This window comes from Hevea brasiliensis, chromosome 10 (genome assembly GCF_030052815.1).
Source record: "Hevea brasiliensis isolate MT/VB/25A 57/8 chromosome 10, ASM3005281v1, whole genome shotgun sequence".
Classification (NCBI taxonomy): domain Eukaryota; kingdom Viridiplantae; phylum Streptophyta; class Magnoliopsida; order Malpighiales; family Euphorbiaceae; genus Hevea; species Hevea brasiliensis.
Window position 1 is genome coordinate 91671973 of NC_079502.1, and position 22775 is coordinate 91694747.

Below are 22775 nucleotides of genomic sequence, written 5' to 3' on the forward strand. Positions count from 1 at the left end.
AACCTAATACCCTTTGCATTGACTGGGGAAAGTAGCTACGTAGGGCCTGTTTTTAAATTTATTTCTGTCATTTTCGTCTCTAGGTTCAAGCTGTAGCTTCTAACTTCAATATTAATTACATGGAAGAAATTTCATTCAAAATGATATATATAGATATGAAGATCTAAAGCAGGTAGAAGTCCTTTTCATGGTAGATTAGTAGCATTGTTTTTATTTCAAAGACCAAACTCTAAATTCTAATAATTATATGATTTAAAAGGATAAGAAATTTCTTTGAAAGGAAATAGATCAATGAAAATCTATTGAAGTTTATGTTTAAAAAAAAAATGCAAATCTAGACTTGTGAAAAATGAAACAAAAAAAATTTATAAAATAAAGCTTCATTTATTTTGTGAAAAATAACTTATATATAGAAAATATTTTTTATGAAAAATATTTTTTTTAAAATATTTTCTATGAAAATATTTTTTTAAAAATATTTTCTATGAAAATATTTTTTTATTTGATTGTAATATTAAATTAATTATGTGTATTTATATTATGTATGCATGTATTCACATTTTAATAAAATTATAAAAAAAAATGACTTTCTTTTTTGAAATCAAGAAGTCATTACCTAAAAAAAAAGATTTAATTTTCACTTTGATTGGAAAATGCATCAATTCCAAAAAAATATTAAAAAATATAAAAAATATTTTTAAGAAAATATTTTTCATAGAACAAATAAAACTTAAATTTGAGAGTATGCATCAATTGCAAATATATTATGTAAATTAACAATTTTTAGTGATTGAAATTTGTTCAATTGGTCATGCTTAATCAATGCTCTTATTAAATTAAGAGTTCAAGTTTTACTACTGATCACTTTGATGGACAATTAAATTTCATTACAATTTCTCAATTAATGAGATTGGTAGTATAGTTAAGTGATGGGTTAGGGCACCTTGATTTTAATTTCTAGGGCCCTTCACTGTTTAGACTTGGAAATTAGATGGAAAGATTTTCATTTTCCACATGAGAAAATAGTCCATATCTTAAGAAGGCTTAGGTGCAGAAGAGAGAATGGAGCCTTACAGACGGCTTAGACTAAGACATCAAGTTGTTGTTGTCGTCGTCGTCGTTATTGTTTTTTTTTAAAGAGAAGACTAGATGAAGTTAGCCATTGTCCTATAGTAATGAAATCTAGAAGTGCGTTCATGAAGAAAAAGTACCATAGAGAAAGAAAGACTAACAACGAAAGGTTTGGCCTCAGCAGCTCCTTCCAGACAAGAAGAAGAAGAATAATAATAAATTAAGAACAAGACGAATAACAGAGAGAAACAAAGACTAAAAACAAAATAGTTAATTAATAATAATCTTGATAAGCCATTTCCACTTTAGAAACATAATTTTCATAGCCTTTTGATTTTTTTTTTCCTAGCACTACTTTTTTATCATACTTAAAGAAGAAAAATGCATTAAAAAAAATTCCTAAACCTTTATTTTTCTTTTGAATTCTAATTTATTAAACTCTTAATTATACAATTTTGATCCTATTATATATTAATTAGTTTAATATAAAATTACACAAACTTTATGAAAACAATCAAATAAGTCCATATACTTTTAGTTAATGTCACATAAACTCAAAATTATATTTTAGATCAAATAAACCCTTATACTTTCTAATTAAGATTAAATAAATTCATACCTAATAAAATATTATTTTTCTAATAATAAAATATTATTCTTCTGGTTTTTAAATTATAAAATATTAAAAATAATAACTTTAATAATTAAATAATTTTTCTTCACCATTTTTTTAATTTTTTAAATTTTATTTTAATTAAAACTAATAAATAATTTTCAATATAAAAAATTAGGAAAAAATTAATATTTTTTTAATTCTGAACTTATTTAGCCTTGATTTGAAATTACTGAACTTATTTAGTCTAAAAATTAATTTTAAACTTATTTAACATTTTGCTATTGAAAGTTCACAGACTTATTTAATTTTTTTTTCTTAAATTTTATATTATAATTACAATTTACCGAAAAAAGTACATTAGTTTTGTCATATGCAGCGATTAGGTACAAGTAATACAGTCAACTAATTAAGATTAGTATGGGTCCAAAATGGAAAATGGCATTTTTAAAATCAAAGCATTCTCATAACTTATTCAAAAAGGTGGCAAATGACACATTTTACAAGTTTGAGTTGATTTGTTTTAGATTGTGAATCATTTCAATTTTTTTAATATATTAGTTGAGTTATTTTGAATTGTGTGATAATTTAAATTATTTATTAAATCATTATACATAAATAATTTTAAATTAATTTATGATCGTACATCATTTTGAATCAAAATGTTAATTTTAAAAAAAAATTAATTTTATTCATTTAATTATTAGATTAAATTTTAGTTAATTGAATCAAACTAAATGGATTAGTTTTAAATTGAATCATATAAATCATTGGATTAAACTTCAATTGAACTCTTTCTTTTATGAATCATTCGAATTTCTATCATTTTGAATTTTTTCTAAATTAAAACAAGTTAATAATCAAGTCAAATCGAGGGAATAATTGGATAGAATTAAAATTTACTATATCCATTTATTCATCATGTCATTTGAGATATTTGGGATCATTCAGTGGTTTAATTTTTCTTTTTCTATATAATATCTAAATAGTTTCAGTTTGAACCTCAAAATCCTAAATGCGAGGCAAAAGCTCGATGTGCAGGGGGACAAGTAAAATTGAGACACAACCAGATAGAGACAAATACACGAATATGCAGAGAGATGAACTGATAAATAAATCTAGGGGTTTAATCAAAGATGTGCTAAAGAATAAGCTAAAGCTTGGAGATAAGTTATTTCACAAGAATGTTTCAGGTTTCTGCAACGGGAAACCTGTTTATTCTCTTCAACAATGTAAGATACTTATATAATGTGTTTACTAAGAGAATCCATACCGCTCAGCGGCCCAATCCTATACTGGAGTTAGTTATGGAGGGTTCAACTGAGTTGACATGTGCGACTTGCACACGATACATGGGCACAGGCATCTTAGGAGGTAGATTTGGGATTGGGGCCTCAAAATTTAAAACTTGAATTGCTTGTCTTATTGATGGCCTCAAACTGTGATCAGGGTGAGCACACCATAGTCCGACAATCATCAAGCACTCCATCTGTTTCTCTTCATAATCCATGAAACGACCCTTGTCAATAGCCACATGAAGTTTCTTTCGTCCATATAGTTCCCAAATCCACTCCACCAAACTCATTTCGTTCTCCTCTTCAATGTGATCAATTGCCCTCCTTCCACTTCCAATCTCCAGAGCAACCACTCCAAAGCTGTACACATCAGATTCCTTACTAGCCTTTCTTGTGCTTATGTATTCTGGAGCCAAGTAGCCTAGAGTTCCTGCCAACCCAGTTGTCTTGGGGCCAAGCTCATGGTCCATGAGCCTAGCTAATCCAAAGTCACCAAGTTTGGCATTAAAATTTGAGTCTAGCATTACATTGCTTGATTTCACATCTCGGTGAACCACACATTGCTCCCATTCTTCATGAAGATAAAGCAATGCCGAGGCCAAGCCAAGAGATATCTTGTACCTCGCAGCCCAGGTAAGAGGACTCTTCTTGCCAAAGAGGTGAGCATCAAGGCTTCCATTTGGCATGAATTCATAAATAAGTAGAAATTCACCTTTATCATGGCACCAGCCCAAGAGTTGCACTAGATTCCGGTGCCTCAATAGGCCAATGGTTTTCACCTCAGAAATATACTCCTTTTTACCTTGTCTAGATCCCCTTGAAATTTTCTTCACGGCAATAGCCAAATCCATGTCAATTAAGTATCCCTTGTAAACAGCACCAAACCCTCCTTTCCCCAGCAACCTTTCATTTGAGAAGTTATTGGTAGCTGAAACAAGATCTTCATAAGAAAACCTTCTTGGTCCAGCTCTTGTTTCAAGGTCTTCATTGATTGATGTCATGTTTACTTTCTCCCCTTCTTTCCGTGCCACCTTCTGTTTCCTCCTCCTCCAAGAAATCAGAATTCCTATGATCGCCCCAGCTGATAGAGCACAAACTGCAACACCAACTATTATTCTGATCCTCTTTGAACTGCTATCATTTGTATCCAAAGTTGAATTGAATTCCCAAGATAAAAGTAGATTTCGCTCCATGCTTGAACCTGTTGCAGATGAAAATCCAATAGTGACCCACTCAGGCAAAACCTTCATCAGATCAATTGTGTGAGATAGACTAGAATTCTCTAAAGGATTTGAGGTTTTCTTGTAAGTCCATAAGACGCTCAAATTTTTTGCTGTAGCATCGTAAGTAATCCACACATCAGCAGTATCTCCACTGTGAAAACTAGCATTCCAAGGAGTGTGCACAGCCGAACTAAGAGAATTGTTGTTAATCCCCACATGCCCAACTGGAGGCTCTGGATCCCAATCCGGATTTGATAATGAATCAAACTCCACGTGAACTATTTGGTTCTGAGAAGAACTATCAATCGTTGAAGTGTTATAGAGGCCTAAAAACCCACTAGCAGAATTTGGTGGGATTTCAAATCCAACAGAAGCAAGGAAGAATGCAAGGCCATGGCCATAACTGGAACGACCTTGAGTGTCGATGACAAAGGAGAAATGAGTTGTGAAATTGGAAAGTTGCCCCGAATTGGAGTCCCAGATGCGGACCCTTTCAGCATGGGTGACCCAACCAACACGACATGTGTATGTATTTCTGAAAATTAACTCAACCGCACCAGCAGAAGGTGCTGCGTCCCCATGGTAAATTATGCCGTTTACATCTGGATCAAAGCGAGTTAATTTGAAGTTAACAGAATGAGCAGAGGGAAGAAGAAGTAATGGAAGGAAGAAAAACAATGCATGCATAGTGATGAAAGACAAAGAACAAGGTAGCCGACGTAGCATAGCTGCCTGCTATATATAACAATAAAATAAGAGCTTTTGTAAGTAAAAATTCGTTAGGTGTATACATTTCTATGTATCGAAAATTCTTGGCGTATATATCTAGCCAATAAAAAATTAGAACCTCATATTTATGGATAGATTTTACCATATTTTTAGTGTATATTACAAAAGTTTTCCTTATACACCAGTCTCCAGTTCTTTATATATATATATATATATATATATATATATATATATAAGTGAAAAGAGGAGAATAATGTGATTGAAAAAAATATATATGGTTAAATTTTATAATGACAAATTGCTCTCTATTTGAGTCGACTAAAGAATAATATACAAATTTATTATTATTTAAAAATTTTTTAATTTGATTTGTTAAATTGATTTTCTATTCAAAATAAAATTTTATTTTATTAAGGAATATCAAAACAAAAAAAAAATAACAACAGTAGTTAATTCATACTAATTCGTCATTAATAACTTTTAGTGACAAATAATACATTACTAATAATTTTTAATAATAAGAGTTTATGCGTCAAATTAAATCCATAAATAAATTAAATTCTAACACTATTATAATTAAAATTCTTATATTTATAAAAATTAATTTTTAAAAAATTCTAATTCTTTTTTCCTTATCTTATTTTAAATATAATTTCTTATATTTATCTTATAGATAATAAAATTTAGATTTAAATAGAAAACCTATCTAACTAATTAAATTAAAGATTTTTTAAATAATTATAAATTTCTTTATTATTTTTAGACCCGCAATTTGTTATTACTAAATTCAACCACAATCTCATTATTACTCTATATTTTTATATATATTATAGATTAATTCAACTTCAGGGTAAAATTTTGTTGCCATTAATTTACTATACAATATGCCTTCAGTGTTATCATCGATAAATTTTATATAGATTTGGGTCACTGATACAAAATATATTAGGGTGGTAGGAAGTAGGCAATCCCGAAAATTATTCTATGTAAATTTGTATTTAATTAATATTTTTAACGCTTAAATTTAATTAAAATTTATTTTAAATTACTTGAATCCATTCATATAACCTAATTCCTATTATTTGAATAATACTCAACTTATTTAGCTTTTATATTTTAACTAATAATTTATATAATATTTTTATAAATTATTTAATTTTTATTTATTTGAATGTAATATACAAAAATCATAAATATTATATAAAAAAATTATTTTATATTTAATTAATTATTTATATAAATAAGTTTAAGAAATAGATATTCAATATATAAATTCAAACTTGATATGAATATTATTTTTTAAATCTAAACTCATAATAAACTCAATTAAAATCTATATAGATAGTATTCAATCAAATCAACCATTAAAAATATCAGAAGCATTATCATTATTAAAATATATAATGAAATTTAAATAATTCATATATCTAAAACTTAAATTTTTAATTGATCGTATCTATCCATCACTGACACCTTCTTATGATCCAAACAATCAAAGTTTTAAGATTTTTATTATTATTATTTGAGTTAGATGTTGTCAAAATCAGTATTAATTACGCATATAAATTAATTTATTTTTATTATTAGGTCCATGTCAATAGCTTAATCATCAAGGGTTCATTTCAAGAAATTGAAATTTAAATTATAGCAATCTCATTGCCTTGATTTTTTTTCATTTTAAATGTCAAAAACAATGGGTAACTTTTTCAAGACAGTTTAAAGGATTATCTCCATATTGAGTCCATAAATTAAATTCTAAGTATTGACCATAAAAATTAAATCCAATAAATTAAGAAATATGAGAAATTTTTATTTAAATTTATTTTATATAATATATAATAAAATTTACATATAAAATTATATGTAAAATTTATATATTTTAAATTTATAATATATCGTAAATTTTTTTAGATATATTTTATTTCGCTTTTAAAACCAAAAGCAACGACTTTCTCAGGAGCACCAATCGCAAGTTCCTGGAAATCACAATATAGAGCTGGACCGGTGTAAGAAATATTCTATACGTACATGTTTAAACAGTGAAGGAAAAAGAAGTCATTTAGTTGGTCAAATTCAAAGTCAACGGATTTTTAGGTATCCTCCATTCTTTTACCGTTTAAAAGGTCCCCATCTCTTGTCCTTCATAAGAAATGATAGAAGCAAGTTTGTTTTCTCACAAACCATAAGATATTTGTGCTATATATGCAAATTTCCTCCTCTTGAAGTAGCTTTTAGGGTAGAATTAAATTTAATATATTTTTTTTTCTATATGATGTCAGAGTTTATCTTATTTTAGTATTAGGTACTTATAAATATATTTATCTGTAAATTTCACATTCCACATATTGATACCTGAGCATGAAGGGTGTGTATTATCCCGCAATAATTTAAAATAAACTGTTTTATGTTATGTATAAGATTTGGGTAAATCTCCTTTCTTTAAATTAAATTTTAGGATAGAGTTAGACTAGCCTATTTTTTTCTACATAATGTAAATTGAAGTATCAGTTAATTCAAATTGCCACCGTCCAAATTTTATAAGAAGAACATAGCTATTATTTAAATACAATATAATTAACATAATTATAAAATATATAATTAGATGAAAACAATTTTCTATCAAGAAAAGAAATTTAATATAAATTATCATTTTTCAACTATAAATATAGCTTATGGAAGGATAATTTATTTTCTAATGAATATCCTTTTATAAAATAAGGTGCCTGATTTCCCTAAATTGCAGGAAGTCTTCTCTAAATCAGTTTAATTCTATGTTAGAAATCATTTGTCATAAATTAACGTGATTATTAGTCATTGATTATTGCCAAAAAAAAAAATCTAACCAACATAAAATATCGAATGAGTTAATATAGATGGAATGTTTTAAAATAAAAATATAAAAAAAAAATCAACAACTAAATCACGATAATGTTAACTTGAAATCTCTGAATTTATTGTGAAAGTCTTAGCTGTAATTGCGTAAACAAAAAGAAATTTCTATATTTATATGCATTTTTAATTTAATTGAAAATTTTAATTTGATTAATTTTGATCCTTAAAATTTAACATCAATTTTAATTTTAGCATTGAGTGTCAAAATTATTTAATTTGGACTAAATTTTTTAATTTATAAAAATATTTTTTAATAGATAGTGAAACAATTACTAAAATATATTTTTTTTTTCATCTTAAACAATACACCATGTTAACTAGTTCATGTATATTTATTATCTAATGAATTAATTACTAAAATTAAAATAAGTATCAAAAGTTAATTGTATTATATTTTATGGAGTGTATTTAAGAATATGATAAAATTATTAAAATTTATTTGCTATTTTTCACAATATCTTTTTAATTTTAATTAATAATATTAATTTATACCATCTGCTATTACAATATTATCATATCTTAGCAAACACTCTTCTCTCACCCCTTTTTGGTATTTTCTCTTTTTAAATGTAAATACTCACAGTAGTCATCTTGTTGGATTTTGGGGCTGGACTGGGCCCTGGAAGTGTATGCTGGATCTGATTTTTCAGAATCATCGGGCTATTGGGCCTAAATACGTTGAGCTACTGGTTCAAATTAATGATTGGAGATTGCTTACAACAACATGATCTGTATCACAGTCATTGAATATTTTCAATGATTTGGGAGGCAGAATATAATCCTCATATCATATAGAAGTATAATATTAAAATTATCATCCAAAAAGCTAAGTGCTTTTTTGATTTCACTAGCTTGTTATATGAATTCAAGACATAAGACATATAGTAGGATTCACTCATTAAATATATAAATGTTACGTATTTATCTTGAATATATAGTGAATAAGTTCTAGATAAAAATTTCTAATTATGGGAACCACCTTTGATTTAATAGTATATTTAATTTAGTTTATGAAAATTAGCTTATAAGTATTTAATGTTCATAAGTAATTGATAAGTAGTTATTATATTTGATAAAAAATAATTTATAAGCACATTTATTATTAAAATAACTTAAAATGATATTAAAATAAGATTTATCGTAAAATTTTAAAAATTAAATAAGATTTATATAATAAAGTATTTTTGTCAAACTAATTTATAAGTACCAAAATAAAAAATTAGATCTCTTAATTTATCTTTTTTTTTTAATTTATAAATTTAAAAATTATTACAAATAAATATGTAACCTATTTTAATAACTTATAAGCTAATTTGATTAGTTTACAAGAACGACAAGCAACTTGTAGAATAGAAAAAGAAAGGAAAAACTATGAATTTATTTGGTATTTGTTGTTGAAATTAAAAAATATATATATATTATTAAAAATTAATTTAGAAACATATTTTAATATGTATTATTTGCAAAATTTTAAAATAATTAAATGTTTTTGAAATTATTTTTAATAATATTCAAATAATAATTTAAAAAAATAATTTTTTAAATTTTAACCTCAAACCTATATGGGCCTCAAATTTATTAATAATTGGACGTTTCGTGTGGGTGGTTGTAATGAATAGTTATTGGATTTGAGCTGCTACAGAAATTAAGTGACCAATCGATCGATAGCAGTGTGACCATTAACTTGTGAGAATTCTGATATTCAAAAGTATATTGATTTTTAAAGAAGTGTTGTCATTTCATTTTTAAAAAATAAAATTATATTTCACTTTGCGCATAAACAATTCATAATCAACGGTAAAAATTATTATTTACCCATCTTAAATTATATCTTTTGTGGTGGTTCTTGATTTAGCTTTTGGGCAATGGATTGATGTTTCGTGTTCAACTATTAGTTTATGTTTTTCTATTTAGAAATTAAAATTTTATTTAAAAAATTAAGTTAAATTAATTTCTATTTTATTAATTTTAATATTTGGAATGAAATAATTTATTTATTTTTTTTAATTAAAAAAAAGTTCATTTAAAGGAAATATGAATAAGTATAACCGTATGAGAATTTAATTTAATTTCTTCTTAAAAATGAATCCTATATATTTGATAAAATGTATGAACATAATTGTTACAATTGATCCATCATTGATTCTATCAGTTTTATTTTGAATTATAAGAATTAATAGATTAATATAAAAAAGTTATAAATAGTAATTAAATTAATTATAATATTCATTATTATATGATAAAAAAATGCTTATGTGTTTGTATGTATGTGTGTATATATATATATATATATATATTTGCAGTGACACTTAAAAGCCAATAACCTAAGCTATAGTTAGCAAAAAATTATTGTGCACATAGAAAAAACATATCAATGAGTCTTTCTAGCACACATGAATAAATGAAAATATTAGAATTTCATATATATATATATATATATAATGAAGAAGTTTGGGCAATGACAAGGTACCCAGCAGTGATACAGAGAAGCAGAAATGGTGCAATAATAATCTCTTTGGAAGGAAGGAAAGTGAAGGGAGACAAACCCTAACCCTAAAAACTAGAAATAATTCAAGCATAAAATGCCAATAAGGTAAGATTAAGTTACCTATATACACTAGAACTAGAAGTAAGAAGATTTTGTATTGAAAACATGGTCAGGTGGGCTTTGCCTATCGAAAGGGACAAGCATGCCTCTCTCTCTCTCTCTCTCTCTCTCTCATATCTGATATCTTCCTTTATTGGTTGGAGAAAATTGGAGGTCATGATAAAGTTCATGTGCTTCTGCCATTAATTTATAACATCACAACTAGAAAGAAGTGATTTTCAATGGTGGGTTTGGTCATTAAAGTGACTTTTCCATTGTTGGGATGATAATTTAATGGAAAATTTTGATACATCGATCTTTTTCTTCTTGGTCTTTGTACATATATGATTTGTTGATGATTGACACCTGGCCAAGCTCGAAGCAGGAGGCTAAAGAACTGCTTATTGCTTAATTTAATCTAATCTTGAAATTAGGGTTCCTTAATCCAAGGTCTTTTTCCCTTGCACCTTCTGCTAAGATCGAATCTAATTGGTCACCTTCACATGGGCTTTAGCCAATAGCAAGTTGCTTCTTGAGACCTCCACCAAACCTTCATGATTATTGGAGTCTTAGACCCTGCCCCTACCATTTAACTCCTCTATAATATTTAATGAAGTGTTTTTAGGTCTAAAATCGAGGTAAAGTATAATACTCTCTTCCTCAACTGTTTAAGATTTTTTATAATAATTTAAAAAATAATTAAACCACTTAAATTATTATAAAATACTCTTTAATTTGATTAAATTATCTTTTATTTTATCTAAATAAGTTAAATTTTAAGATATTATAAAAATAGTTATTGTGTTTAGTATAAATAAGAATAAAATTAAGAAAATAATTAATATTTCTCAATTTTTATTTTGATAAATAAAATTGATAGATAAAAGTAAATAGAGAGAGTATATATTTATTATATTAAAAAGGAAAGAATTCGAATTTAATATTTACTCTATTGAAAAAAATATAAAATAAATTTATTATTTATATAATAAATTTATTCTGATCATTAATTATAATAATGTGAAATATATTATAATTAATAATAGAAATTAATTTAGTATAGTAATTAAAGTTTACTTTGATTTATAAAATTAATTTAGTATAGACAAGGGTCCTATTAATTGTGGGGAATGTTTGCTATTGGCTAAGATTTGATACAAGCGTGCCAACAATCTCCTCGATTGGCGGATGCCCATTTTAGTCCTCCACATGTGTGTCAGTCAACTCTCTAAATATTTTATGTTTTGGTGGATTAATCAATACAATTTACTTAATTAATTAATAATTAATTAATTAATGTTTTTATTCACTAAACTATATATTCATGTCATTTGAAGTTTGTTAAGTGCGTATACATATATATATAATCCTTAAATTTTCTTTGTGGCTTAAAAAGAAAAGAAATATTTCTTTTAGCTTGATCATGGCATTATTTTTTAGAAATTTTTAAGTTGATTTAACCCATGACATTATTCGTAGATTAAGCTAATTAAATTATTTTATGATATACTATAATAGATAAATAAATGATTTAATTTTATTAATTTTTTATATTAATTTATATAATTATAAATAATATGAAGTGATTTAATTGATTTTTACGATTTGTAGATTGAATTTACTTAAAATAAAGTTCCATTTATTTCAAAAAAATAATTTATATATGAAATTTTTTTTATAAAAATCATAAAAATATTTTTCATTATTTAATTACAATATTAAACTAACGGTATATATTTATATCATTTATGTATAAATATTTTCACATTTTAATAAGATTATCAAAGTTTATAAAATAAAAAATGACTTCCTCTTTTGAGAGGAAGAAGTCATTTTTCTTAAAAATGACTTAATTTTTTCTTTGATTAGGAAAATATTTTTCATTTATCATATTTTATAGGTATCCCAAGCCCTAAAAAATGTAAAAAATATTTTACAAGAAAATATTTTCTATAAAATAAATGAAGTCTAAATCTTTTTTATTTTTTTTTTAATTTAAGTAAATATAACAATCAAATCAAATTTGATTAAGCATCTTTTAAAACAGGAAGCATCATGCACAAAATCAATTCTGATATGATTAAAAGTATTAAAACATAAGGGAAAAGTATGGCAAACATTTTTAATTTTAAATTAGTGCTTTCAGAAAGAGGGAATTTCCTTTTTTGTTTCTAAGAAGAAAAACAAAAGAATAAAAAGGCTTAGGCAGAATTAACCACCTAGCAGTAGTAGTGAAAAAAGGGAAGAAATTAATAGCAAGTGGGAAAAGTGCTACAGCCATGAAAGAATATGAGGGTTGCAATTTTTGCCATACTAGGAAACTTTAATAAAAAGCAATTCTCATTCCCTATTTCTCTAATTCTAAGGCAATGTCTGACACAACATACAAGGCCTTTAACTGAGACTGCAAATGCACAGTCTGTCTACCAAAATACTCAGAATACTATACAGAACAGAAAATGCAATTTCTCCTATCAATGACGATTGATTCTGTCCTTCCAAGAGAGCTTAATGGTAAAAAGAATTATACTCTTCCACTTCACATTTTCTTTTGACAACCTTAGAAAAATTTTCAAATGAATGGAAATATACACTAATTAAAATTTATTCAATATGTTATTTATTTTTATTAAGGTTTATTTATTGCATCAATTGGTATAGAAAAAAAAATTAATTTTAATATTCACTTCATCCTATTTCAAAGATATTTTAACCAATTATTAATATTTTTTAAATAAAAATAAAAAGCACTCGAAACAAAATGGAGGAAGTAACAAATACAACATTCTCCATACTAGTAGGATGCAATTATCATTAAAATTATAGTTTCTAATCTTAGTAAGGTGTATTAAATGAATTTTAATGGGTGCATAGAATAAAAGTAATTATTATTATAACCTTATAAAAAATATATAAAAATAAAAAAAATGAAAGTATCAACTCTTTAACCTTTCATTATAACTTAATACAGTGAGGGCATTAATGAATAATTTCTATATAATAACATATATAGATGCTTAAAGTTAGCTTTAATATATAAATCATAATTAGATTAACTCAACTTTGGGCATGCTACATCAATGTAAAAATACTACCCTTAATGTTTCATCATATAATTACTTTCCTCGTGTCACTAAATTATTTGGCCGACGGCAGCCCATTAAGTTAATAATAATACTGAAAATACAAGGTGTGTATATACACTTTGGACAGAGTATTCGGTTCAAACTAAATCGAACTGAATTAAATCATCAAAATCGAATTAATCGAATTACTATATTTTAGAAATTGAATCAAACCGAACTGCTCTATTTCGGTTTGATTCGATTTGAATCGATTGATTTTTGAGTTTGGATGGATTTTTTAATTTAGACTTGATTTTCAAGTTATTTGGTCTGATTTGACCTTAATTTGAGCATAATAACCATTAATAAATAAAATTAAACAATTTATATATATATATATATATATATATATATATATATATATAATTACATATAATTCATAAATTCTCTATAAAAATAAATCAATTTAAAAATTAATAAAGTAATTTGGTTTGGTTCAACTATTTTTTTCTCCAAAACCAAATAGAACTAAAATAACCAAAATTCTTAAAATATAAAACTGAACCGAACGGAACAGAATTATTTTAAAAACTGAATAAAATTATCAAATTAAGGCGGTTCAGTTTAATTTATTCGGTTCAAACTGAATAGTACTCACCCTATATACCCTACCATACATTACTGTAGCATAGTACTTGTTCATTATATATATATATTCCAAATTCCAATTATAAGCAGTTTCACTTTCAAATTTCTAGCTTATTATAAATGATAGGTCTTGGTAGCATCCAATCCACTTTCTGATTATAACCTAAAGACTTCCTTTGGCTTAACCAGTAAGCTTTCTTCAAACCTTGTTTTGTCTTAACCTAACAATATGTGGTTGTTCATTTTTAGATTATATTTGCTTTCTTGATTACTTTAATTTCTTGCAGAAACCCTAGAATTAATATAGAGCTGAAGAAATGGGAAGAGGGAAGATTGTGATTCGTAGAATTGATAATTCTGCAAGCAGGCAAGTGACTTTTTCGAAGCGAAGAAAGGGATTGATTAAGAAGGCAAAAGAACTAGCAATTCTTTGTGATGCAGAAATTGGACTTGCGATATTTTCTAGCTCTGGCAAGCTGTATGAATTTGCAAGCTCCAGGTTTGACAATATTTTTCTATAATAATATCCATAGCTTCTTTCTTAGTTCAAAACTACATATATGATTTCTATAGTATTTTGTTCTTTCTGCTCTAGCTCCATCTATAGAACAATTGGCAAGTTCTCTGACCTTAATATTTTTCTGTACCTCAGAAATATTCACTTACCTGTGACTTGCCTATTTCTTTCAATCAACCTGTAAAACCTGCCATATACAATTAGATATAGGATTTGCGTACAGAAGTACGGAAAATTTTGCATGCTTTCACAGGAGAAAACAAGGTTCTTGGCCTCTCTTGCCCATAACATGATAGAATGAGTTTAAAAATTATCACTTATGTTAGGCTAGCAATAAATACATCTCTATAAAGATCTTAACTAGGATCATGATAACCCCAGTCCAGAAACAAGACTAGCAGTAGCAAGTAGATTACTGTTACGAGAAGCTATTGTTTGCATTTTCAATATGATGTAGCAGACTAATGCCGTAAAATGCAGTATATATATAGGGAAAGCTATTGGAAATGCTGGGTCACTGCTTATCCCTTGCTGTAACTGATATGATGAGAGTAATACCTGTCAAATTCCAACTTTTCCTAGACAAAATACAAAGGATCCTATTAAGTGTCTAACTTTCTCCTTTTTCTAGTTTCTCTCTAGAAATGATTCCTTAGAAATATATAATTGTGAATTTGGGATAGGTTAAGCATGGTAAACTCAGATCAATGCACAACAAAGAGGAAAGAGTTTTGATTTTCTTATAGTTAATATGAGGTGGGGGTTAAACTTTTGGGTGTAACTTGAACACTGCACATCAGCTCTAATGTTTAAATCAATTTGGAAGGTGGAGTGTAGGGAGTAAATTGAGCTTGTAAATGTAGAAAAAGAATCATAATCAAGGAGGTTCAAGATTAGATGAAAAGCATATGCTTCACTTTCAATTTTAGGAAATTCACTCATAGAGTTTGACTCAAAACTGCACATATTTATGCTTGGATGCGCAGACTTAACTTGATGTCTGTTTTGTGCATTCCTCGACTTAGGCAAGGTCCAAAGTTTGAATTCCTTCTCCCTTTAATTTCTAAAAAAAAAAAATTCCTATGAACATATGCAATAAGGATGTTAAGACGGAAAGTAAGAAGGGAAATTTATAAAATAATAGATATGGATGTTTCTATAAGGAGAATTATACTTTTTGGCATCAAATCATGGCCAAACAAAGAAGATATATATAAATTAGTGAATGCACTAATTAATCTTTCTACATCATATATGACTAGTTCATACTAGTATGCAGCTATTTGATTCAAGTTGCTTTGCTGGAACGGCAAAATGGACATCCCTTGAAACTAAGAAGGATTCATGCTCTTTGAAGTGTAAGATTCATGTTTCTAAAATTAACAAAAATGGGAGCTTCAAAGATTTAAAGTTTTAATCACAAGGTCTCTTAATAAAATTTCTTATTTTTGTAGGACTTAATTCACTCTTGTTATTAACTCCTCTACACATGCATGTGGCAACCATAAAAGTAACCTTATTAATCTGTTATTATCAATGGAATTGGCTAGTTATTCATAATCTAGCATGAGCTTTCACCTAAGTTTTTCTTCTATCATCATTCAATAAATTATACAAATGGTGATGAAGTACCCATTCTTTTCTTCTTGCTCCTAAATAGCTAGAAGTACCACATCTGTATGTTAATGTTATGTTTGGATACAAGGATATTTTCCCTTTTCTAGAAATGAAGATATCAAATCATTATTAAAATGCTTTGATCTTGAAATAAGCATATCATTAGTTGTATTCTTTTAATTGAATTATAGAAGTTGGGTAACCCACCAAAATTAATCCATGATCAAGTTGGCATTTATATAATATCCAACATTTAGGTTTAATATGTACTTTCCGAGTCCATTTGTTTAAGGAACTGTCATTAGAATTCATATTGTCTAATGTGTTACAGTATTAAAAATGATTTATGTTCATATATATATATATATATATATGTTAAATCTCCTAAAGATGTGAAACAATGAAGTTGAAACTCCCTATCACTAACTAGATCCTATGAAAATTTCCATTTCAAAATTTATCATATTGAGTTTGATAGTTTATAAAACTCAAGGCACATTCAATGGATTTTTCCTCCTACCATAATTAGTTCTATTTTGATAAGTAAAAAATTTATTAAAATTAATTATTAGGAAAAATTTAGCATAAGAATCTCCAGTTAAACCTAATTTAATAAGTCTGTCCGATACATTCAATTTAAAAGAAAATATGCTAAATAAAAAAAAAAATTAGAAACTAAAGTGGATTAAAATCTAGATCCAATATAAAGGTCACATAGAGTTTCCATTTAATAATTCAAGTACTACCACTAAGCCTAATGATTGCTTCAACTTGCTCATTAGTTAGAAGCTATGATGCGTCACTTAAGAAATTACTCCATCTAAAAGTTGAAATTCATAACATCTCTTAAGAAATTGCTTCATCTCAAAATTGAAATTTATAGGTATTAAAAATAATTTTATATTTTTAACGCATTTTATAACATGAATAATCATTGAACTTGAAGCATAAATAAAATATAAAACCACATTATCTTATACTTAATTTAATGAAAGATGGACAAAATTTAAACTAGTATTTAGGTTTATATTGCTCTGGGTTTTAGGCAAATTACCATCACTTAACAAACCAACTAATTATAAGAATACATATCAAGTTATTTAGGTTAATCTAGTATTTCTTTTAGGCAATGGCTTATTTTCACTTTTTAACATTTTGGCTAATATTCACATTAATCCTAATAAAAAACTTAGGTCAAAGAAACTCTTCAACTTAAAATTTTAGCACAAATTAACCTTCAACTTAAAATTTGGACTCAAATTATAACCCAAAAACACATGTGTGTCCATCAGAAAATGGACATTACAATCTTTCATTTATGAGATTAACATCATCTACTTCTTTCTACTCTCGCTATCATCTCTACTCTCTCCTATCTCCTCTCGAACATCAACCCTAACCACAATCAATATCAGCATCAATGTTATGACTTGGTCACACACGGATTGCTTGGGCCCTTTCTTTAAAACTCAATAGCGCGCTATCTAGGTCAAATAAGCACCTAACATCTTCCTCCTTTTCTGATGTGGGATTTAGTTCATTCTTGCCCCTTCTTTGCTTAGAAGCTTGCCTCCAGAGCCCTACTTCTATATTTTCCCTCGTCAACCTACCCTCATTGGTTGTCAAGTGTTACAACCAATAACTTGATAGTGAAATTTTTATTTAATTTCCTAGTGTGCTTCTCTAACTGATACTACTCACCCAAAATCCAAGTCAAACAATCAAAATTCTACATAAATGTCTAACATGGCAATTAAAAAAGTCAAATGCTATTTTAGATGGTCAAAAAATCAAATGAGCCGAGTAAAACACTAGGGACTAAAACAAAACTGAACAAAATAACCTCGATCACCCAACAAGGCGAGCAAGAGATATACCGAGCAATAATCATGCCAATGATCAAGCAGTGTCTGGATCTCACATACCAAGCAATAGTCACGCTAGCAATAAAGCAAAAGCAGATTTCATGGAGACAATCTTGGCGGATCAACTAAGATTATCTCTATAAATGAAGCAACGACTATCTCTCTAAAAAGTCTATAAATACCAATCAAGTAACTAGAAACAGGTACACATATTCTTATTCTAAAAATCTCATTACAGTTCTTCCAATATTCTCACATTCAATTCTCTGACTTGAGTGTCAGAGTGGCTTCCTAGAGGGCCACCCACCTCATCCTTTTTCCTTATTGTAGGCTTACGTGGCATTAGGATCAGGTCCCAGGATCTTTCGATAGCATTAGTGGCGTCGTCTATGCGGAATGGTCAAAGGATGTCTATGCCCCATTGGTAGAAAGGCTAAAGGCTGCTAATTATTGAAAGTTTTTCTACTAGCTTCTGAGGAATATTATTGTGTTCCTGGCACTTTTGGCATTTCTGTACCAATTCTTTAGCATCCTGAATTGCAGTGGGCCAGAAAGATCCCTTCCTGAATGCTTTCTTAGCAATCATTCTTGCTCCCTTATGGGTGCTACACAGTCCTTCATGGATCTCTAGCAAGACTAATAAATCGTCTTATCTACTGATGCATTTTAACCATAGTTAGAGATAAGATCTTCTATACAGCCAGCCATCGAGAATGTTGTACCTTATTAATCTTTGTACTATTTTTTTAGCTTTAAGTTGATCTTTTGGAAGTATGCCTTGGTCAAGTTAGCAAAAGATAGGTGTTATCTATGTATCTCCAATTTCAATTGGGAAAGCTTCTTCCTCTCTGTCTACAGTTAGTGTTGTTATCTCTCCTAGAGGGATAGGTTGTGAAAAGTGTTGCTCGCCTGCTGTTGCCGCTTTTGCCAAACTATCAGTTTCTTGATTTTCCTCCCTTGGTACTTGGAGGATATTTACTTCTTTTCTATATGCTTAGATTTGTGCTAGCATTTCTTAGACACGTAGCTCGTATCTTCCTAAGTTCTGATCTCGTACTTGGAAATTTCCCTATAGTTGATTAACGATGAGTTATGAGTCATAATAAATGTTAACCTTTTGGGCATTTACCTCTTTGATGATTCGTAGTGCCATGAGGATGGCCTCGTATTCGACTACGTTATTTGTTGCTTGGAACATTAGCTTTGCTGCTCAGAATGTTAGCTTTGTTGCGTACTTCAACTTTGCTTTGTGTGATCCTTCTAGTATTACTCCTATTCCTGCATCGGAAGAGCTTGATGCTCTATCATACCACATGTTCCATTGTTTCTTAAGTTTATCTTCTCTTTTGGGAACTGGAGTTAGCTCAACCATAAAATCTACGAGTACCTGTGCTTTCAGTGCTGTCTTCGACACGTATCTGATGTCGTATGCTCCTAGGATAACTAACCATGCCGCTAATTGTTTGAATGCCTCTGGTTTGTGTAAGATCTTCTGTAGTGGGTAATTTGTTCAGACTTTAATAGGGTTGGCTTTGAAGTAAGGCTCTAATTTGGTTGGTGTTGATAAGACTGTGTAGGCGAGCTTTTCCAAGACTGGGTAATTCAGTTCAAATCCTTTCAGTACTTGACTAGTGTAGTATATTGGCCTTTACTCTCCTTCTTCTTCGCTCATGAGAATCAAGCTAATGATCTCCTTAGTTACTGCAAGATTAAAAAAAAAAGTATCTTGCTCAATTTTGGTAAATCAAGTAACGGAGGTGATGATAAAAATTATTTTAATTGTTCAAAGGCTACCTGGCATTCATCAACCCATTTAAAGTTTTTTCTTGCTCTTAAAGCTCGAAAGAATGTTAAACACTTCTTAATTGAGCAACTAATGAATCTGTCAAGTGTCGTGATTCATCCGTTTAGTCATTATACTTCCTTTATGTTGCTCGGAGGCTGCATGTCGAGGATTGGTTGAATTTTTTTCTAGATTCACCTCTATCCCTCATTTGGAAATCATGAAACTGAAGAACTTGCTAGCTTTTACTCTGAGTGTACATTTATCAGGGTTTAGCTTCATTCCCACTTTGTTTAGCATTATCCTCCATTTTTTTAGATTTTATAATCATATCGTCGATATATACTTCCACTATTCGGCCTTTTTGTTCATTGAACATCTGGTCCACGAGTCGCTGATATGTTATCCCAGCATTTTTTAATCTAAACTACATTACTCTGTAGCAGAATACTCCTGAATCTGTCCAGAAGGCAGTCTTCTCTTCATCTTCTGGATCCATCCTTATTTGGTGGTATCCTGATATAGCGTTAACTAGTGACACCATTGCATGTCTGGCTATTGTGTCCACACACTTGTCAATGCTCGACAACGAGTAGTGATCTTTCGAACATGCTTTATTGAGGTCTGTGTAGTCCATGTACATTCAACATTTTCTGTTTGCATTTTTCATCAAAACAACATTGGCTACCCAAGTCGAGTATTTAATCTCTTGGATCAGACCTGCATCCAATAATTTTTTAACTTCATTTTTTATTACCTACTGACGTTCTGATGCAAAACGTCTTTTCTTCTATTAGACTTATTTCACTTTTGGGTTGACGTTTAGCTTGTAAGTAATTATTGCTGGATCTACTCCCTTTATGTCCTCTGCCTTCCAAGTGAATGTGGCAATTCTGTTTTTTAGTGTTTGGATGACTACTTCTCTGTTGTCCCACTAAGCGCTATTCCAAAATGCACTTTCTTCCCCTCTTCTAATTCTTCTTCTGTTATTGGGTTAACTGGTTCAGGTGAGATTTGGCTTTTCAATTTCTTCAATAACTCAATTGGTAGGGTTACTTCTATAACTACCTTAGTTGATTTTTTGTAACATTCCTGTGTTGATTTTTGGCTCCTTCAAACTATTGCTATTCCTCTAAGAGCAGGAAGCTTCATACACAACCATTACATGCTAATCACTATGCTGTTATCATTTAAGACCGGTAAGTTGAGGATAATGTTGTATGACAAAAGAATGTCGATCACTGCAAACTCTATGTAAATTTCCCTCTTGTATCTTTGATTGACTAGGACTGCAGCTAAATTAATGGTTCCGAGTACTAGGACTGTGTTGTCGCCTAGGTTAACCAGGGAATACATGACTTTGGTCAGATTCTCTATTCTGTGTTCAAGTTTCTCCACGACTTCTCTTATCATGAGGTTCACCAAGCTGCTTGTGTTGATCAGCAATCGTCTTACCGTGTGCCTGTTTATCTGCACAGACACAACCAAAGGATCAAAATATGGTTGTTTTACATCATTATCTTTTGGACCTATGGTAATTGTTTCCTTGCTTAATTCATTTTTGTCAGTGGAGAGGATTGCTTGCCCTTTAGTACTGCTTGGTTCAGCTAGCCTCTTGTTGCCCACCTTTCCTGTGTTTGGACTGCCAGTGATTACATTAATTACCCCAATCGGACTTTCATCCTTTTCAGTGATGATTTCTTTATTTCTGGAGGTGGTTTCTCTTCTCTCATCCCAACTATCCCTTGTAAATTGTTTGAGTTGACCGTCTCTAATCAGCTGCTCTTTCTCATCTTTAAGCTACCTATATTCATTGGTGGTGTGACCGTGATCTTCGTGAAACTTGCAAAATTTATCCTTATCTCTTTTTTCTGTAGTATCAGGGTTGAGCTTCTTCAGCCATTTGACCTATTCACCATTTTTCTATATCCTCGTAAATACTCTGAATTTGTGTTCATTCAAAGGTGTGTAGTTATGGAACCTTCCTCTGCTTCGCTTTTCATTTCTTTCTGAACGGTACGTCCGATCCAAGGTATATTTTTTCTTATTTTGTCTCTTCTCTTTATTTTTCCCAGATTTTCTCTCTCCCCTCAAAGCTTGTTGCTCGTTATCTAACCTAATGTACTTCTGGGCCCTCTGCATCAACTAATGATAGTCTACTGCTAGATTTTTTTATAAGTCTGAAAATTTTATGTTTCTTGTGCCTTTTTTCAAAGCTTCACATGTTATTTCATAATTCAAGTTCTCAATTTGTATTGCTTCAGTGTTAAAATGGGTGATATAATCTCTTAGAGATTCACCCTCATATTGTTTGATTTTCTGAAGGTCCGAGGACAATTTTTTTAGAGGGATAGAAAAGATAAACTTGTTCTTGAATTCGGCGGTGAGATCGATCCAGGCCCATTGGTGTCATCTTTGTGCCAGCTCAGTCAGCATTATTGGAAATACCTGACACAGGTGGTAGTTATTCACGTTTTGGAGTATCATTGTTGTTCTGAAGTTTGCCACAAGGCTCATTGGGTCTGTTGTTCCATCGTATTTATCCAACATGGGCAATTTGAACTTTAATGGGAATTGTTCGACTAGGATCGACCCGGACAGTGGAGACTCATCTCTCATTCCAAAGTTTTCCTCCTCCACCTATTTCTAGTACCTCTGTACTGCTTTTACCAAACCCCAGTTTACCTTCATTCGCAGTAATTCATCAAACTACTCCTCTTATTCGCTCACCGTGAGCTACTAATTTTTTCTTCTTGAATTATTATTTATTGACTGGGTGATCTCCTATCTGGTTTCTTTAATTCTGGCCGAATCTACCTGTATTGAAGGAATTTTTAAGACTTTTCTTGCTTTTGGGGTAGGCGCCCCTA

At 29.2% G+C, this 22775-nt stretch overlaps 2 protein-coding genes across 2 annotated transcripts; one reads left to right on the forward strand and one right to left on the reverse strand.

Moving 5' to 3' along the window:
- Window positions 1-2809: 2809 nt before the first annotated feature.
- Window positions 2810-5029, reverse strand: LOC110645241 (L-type lectin-domain containing receptor kinase IX.1-like). Its single transcript, XM_021798320.2, has one exon. It carries the CDS (start codon window positions 4926-4928, stop codon window positions 2961-2963), a length of 1968 nt encoding a protein of 655 aa, XP_021654012.2. The 5' UTR covers window positions 4929-5029; the 3' UTR covers window positions 2810-2960.
- Window positions 5030-14440: 9411 nt separating this feature from the next.
- LOC131169410 (MADS-box transcription factor 47-like) lies at window positions 14441-19627 on the forward strand. The gene is made up of 2 exons (XM_058128634.1): window positions 14441-14622; window positions 19270-19627. The coding sequence occupies exons 1-2, from the start codon at window positions 14441-14443 to the stop codon at window positions 19625-19627; spliced, it is 540 nt and encodes a 179-aa protein (XP_057984617.1).
- Window positions 19628-22775: the final 3148 nt, after the last annotated feature.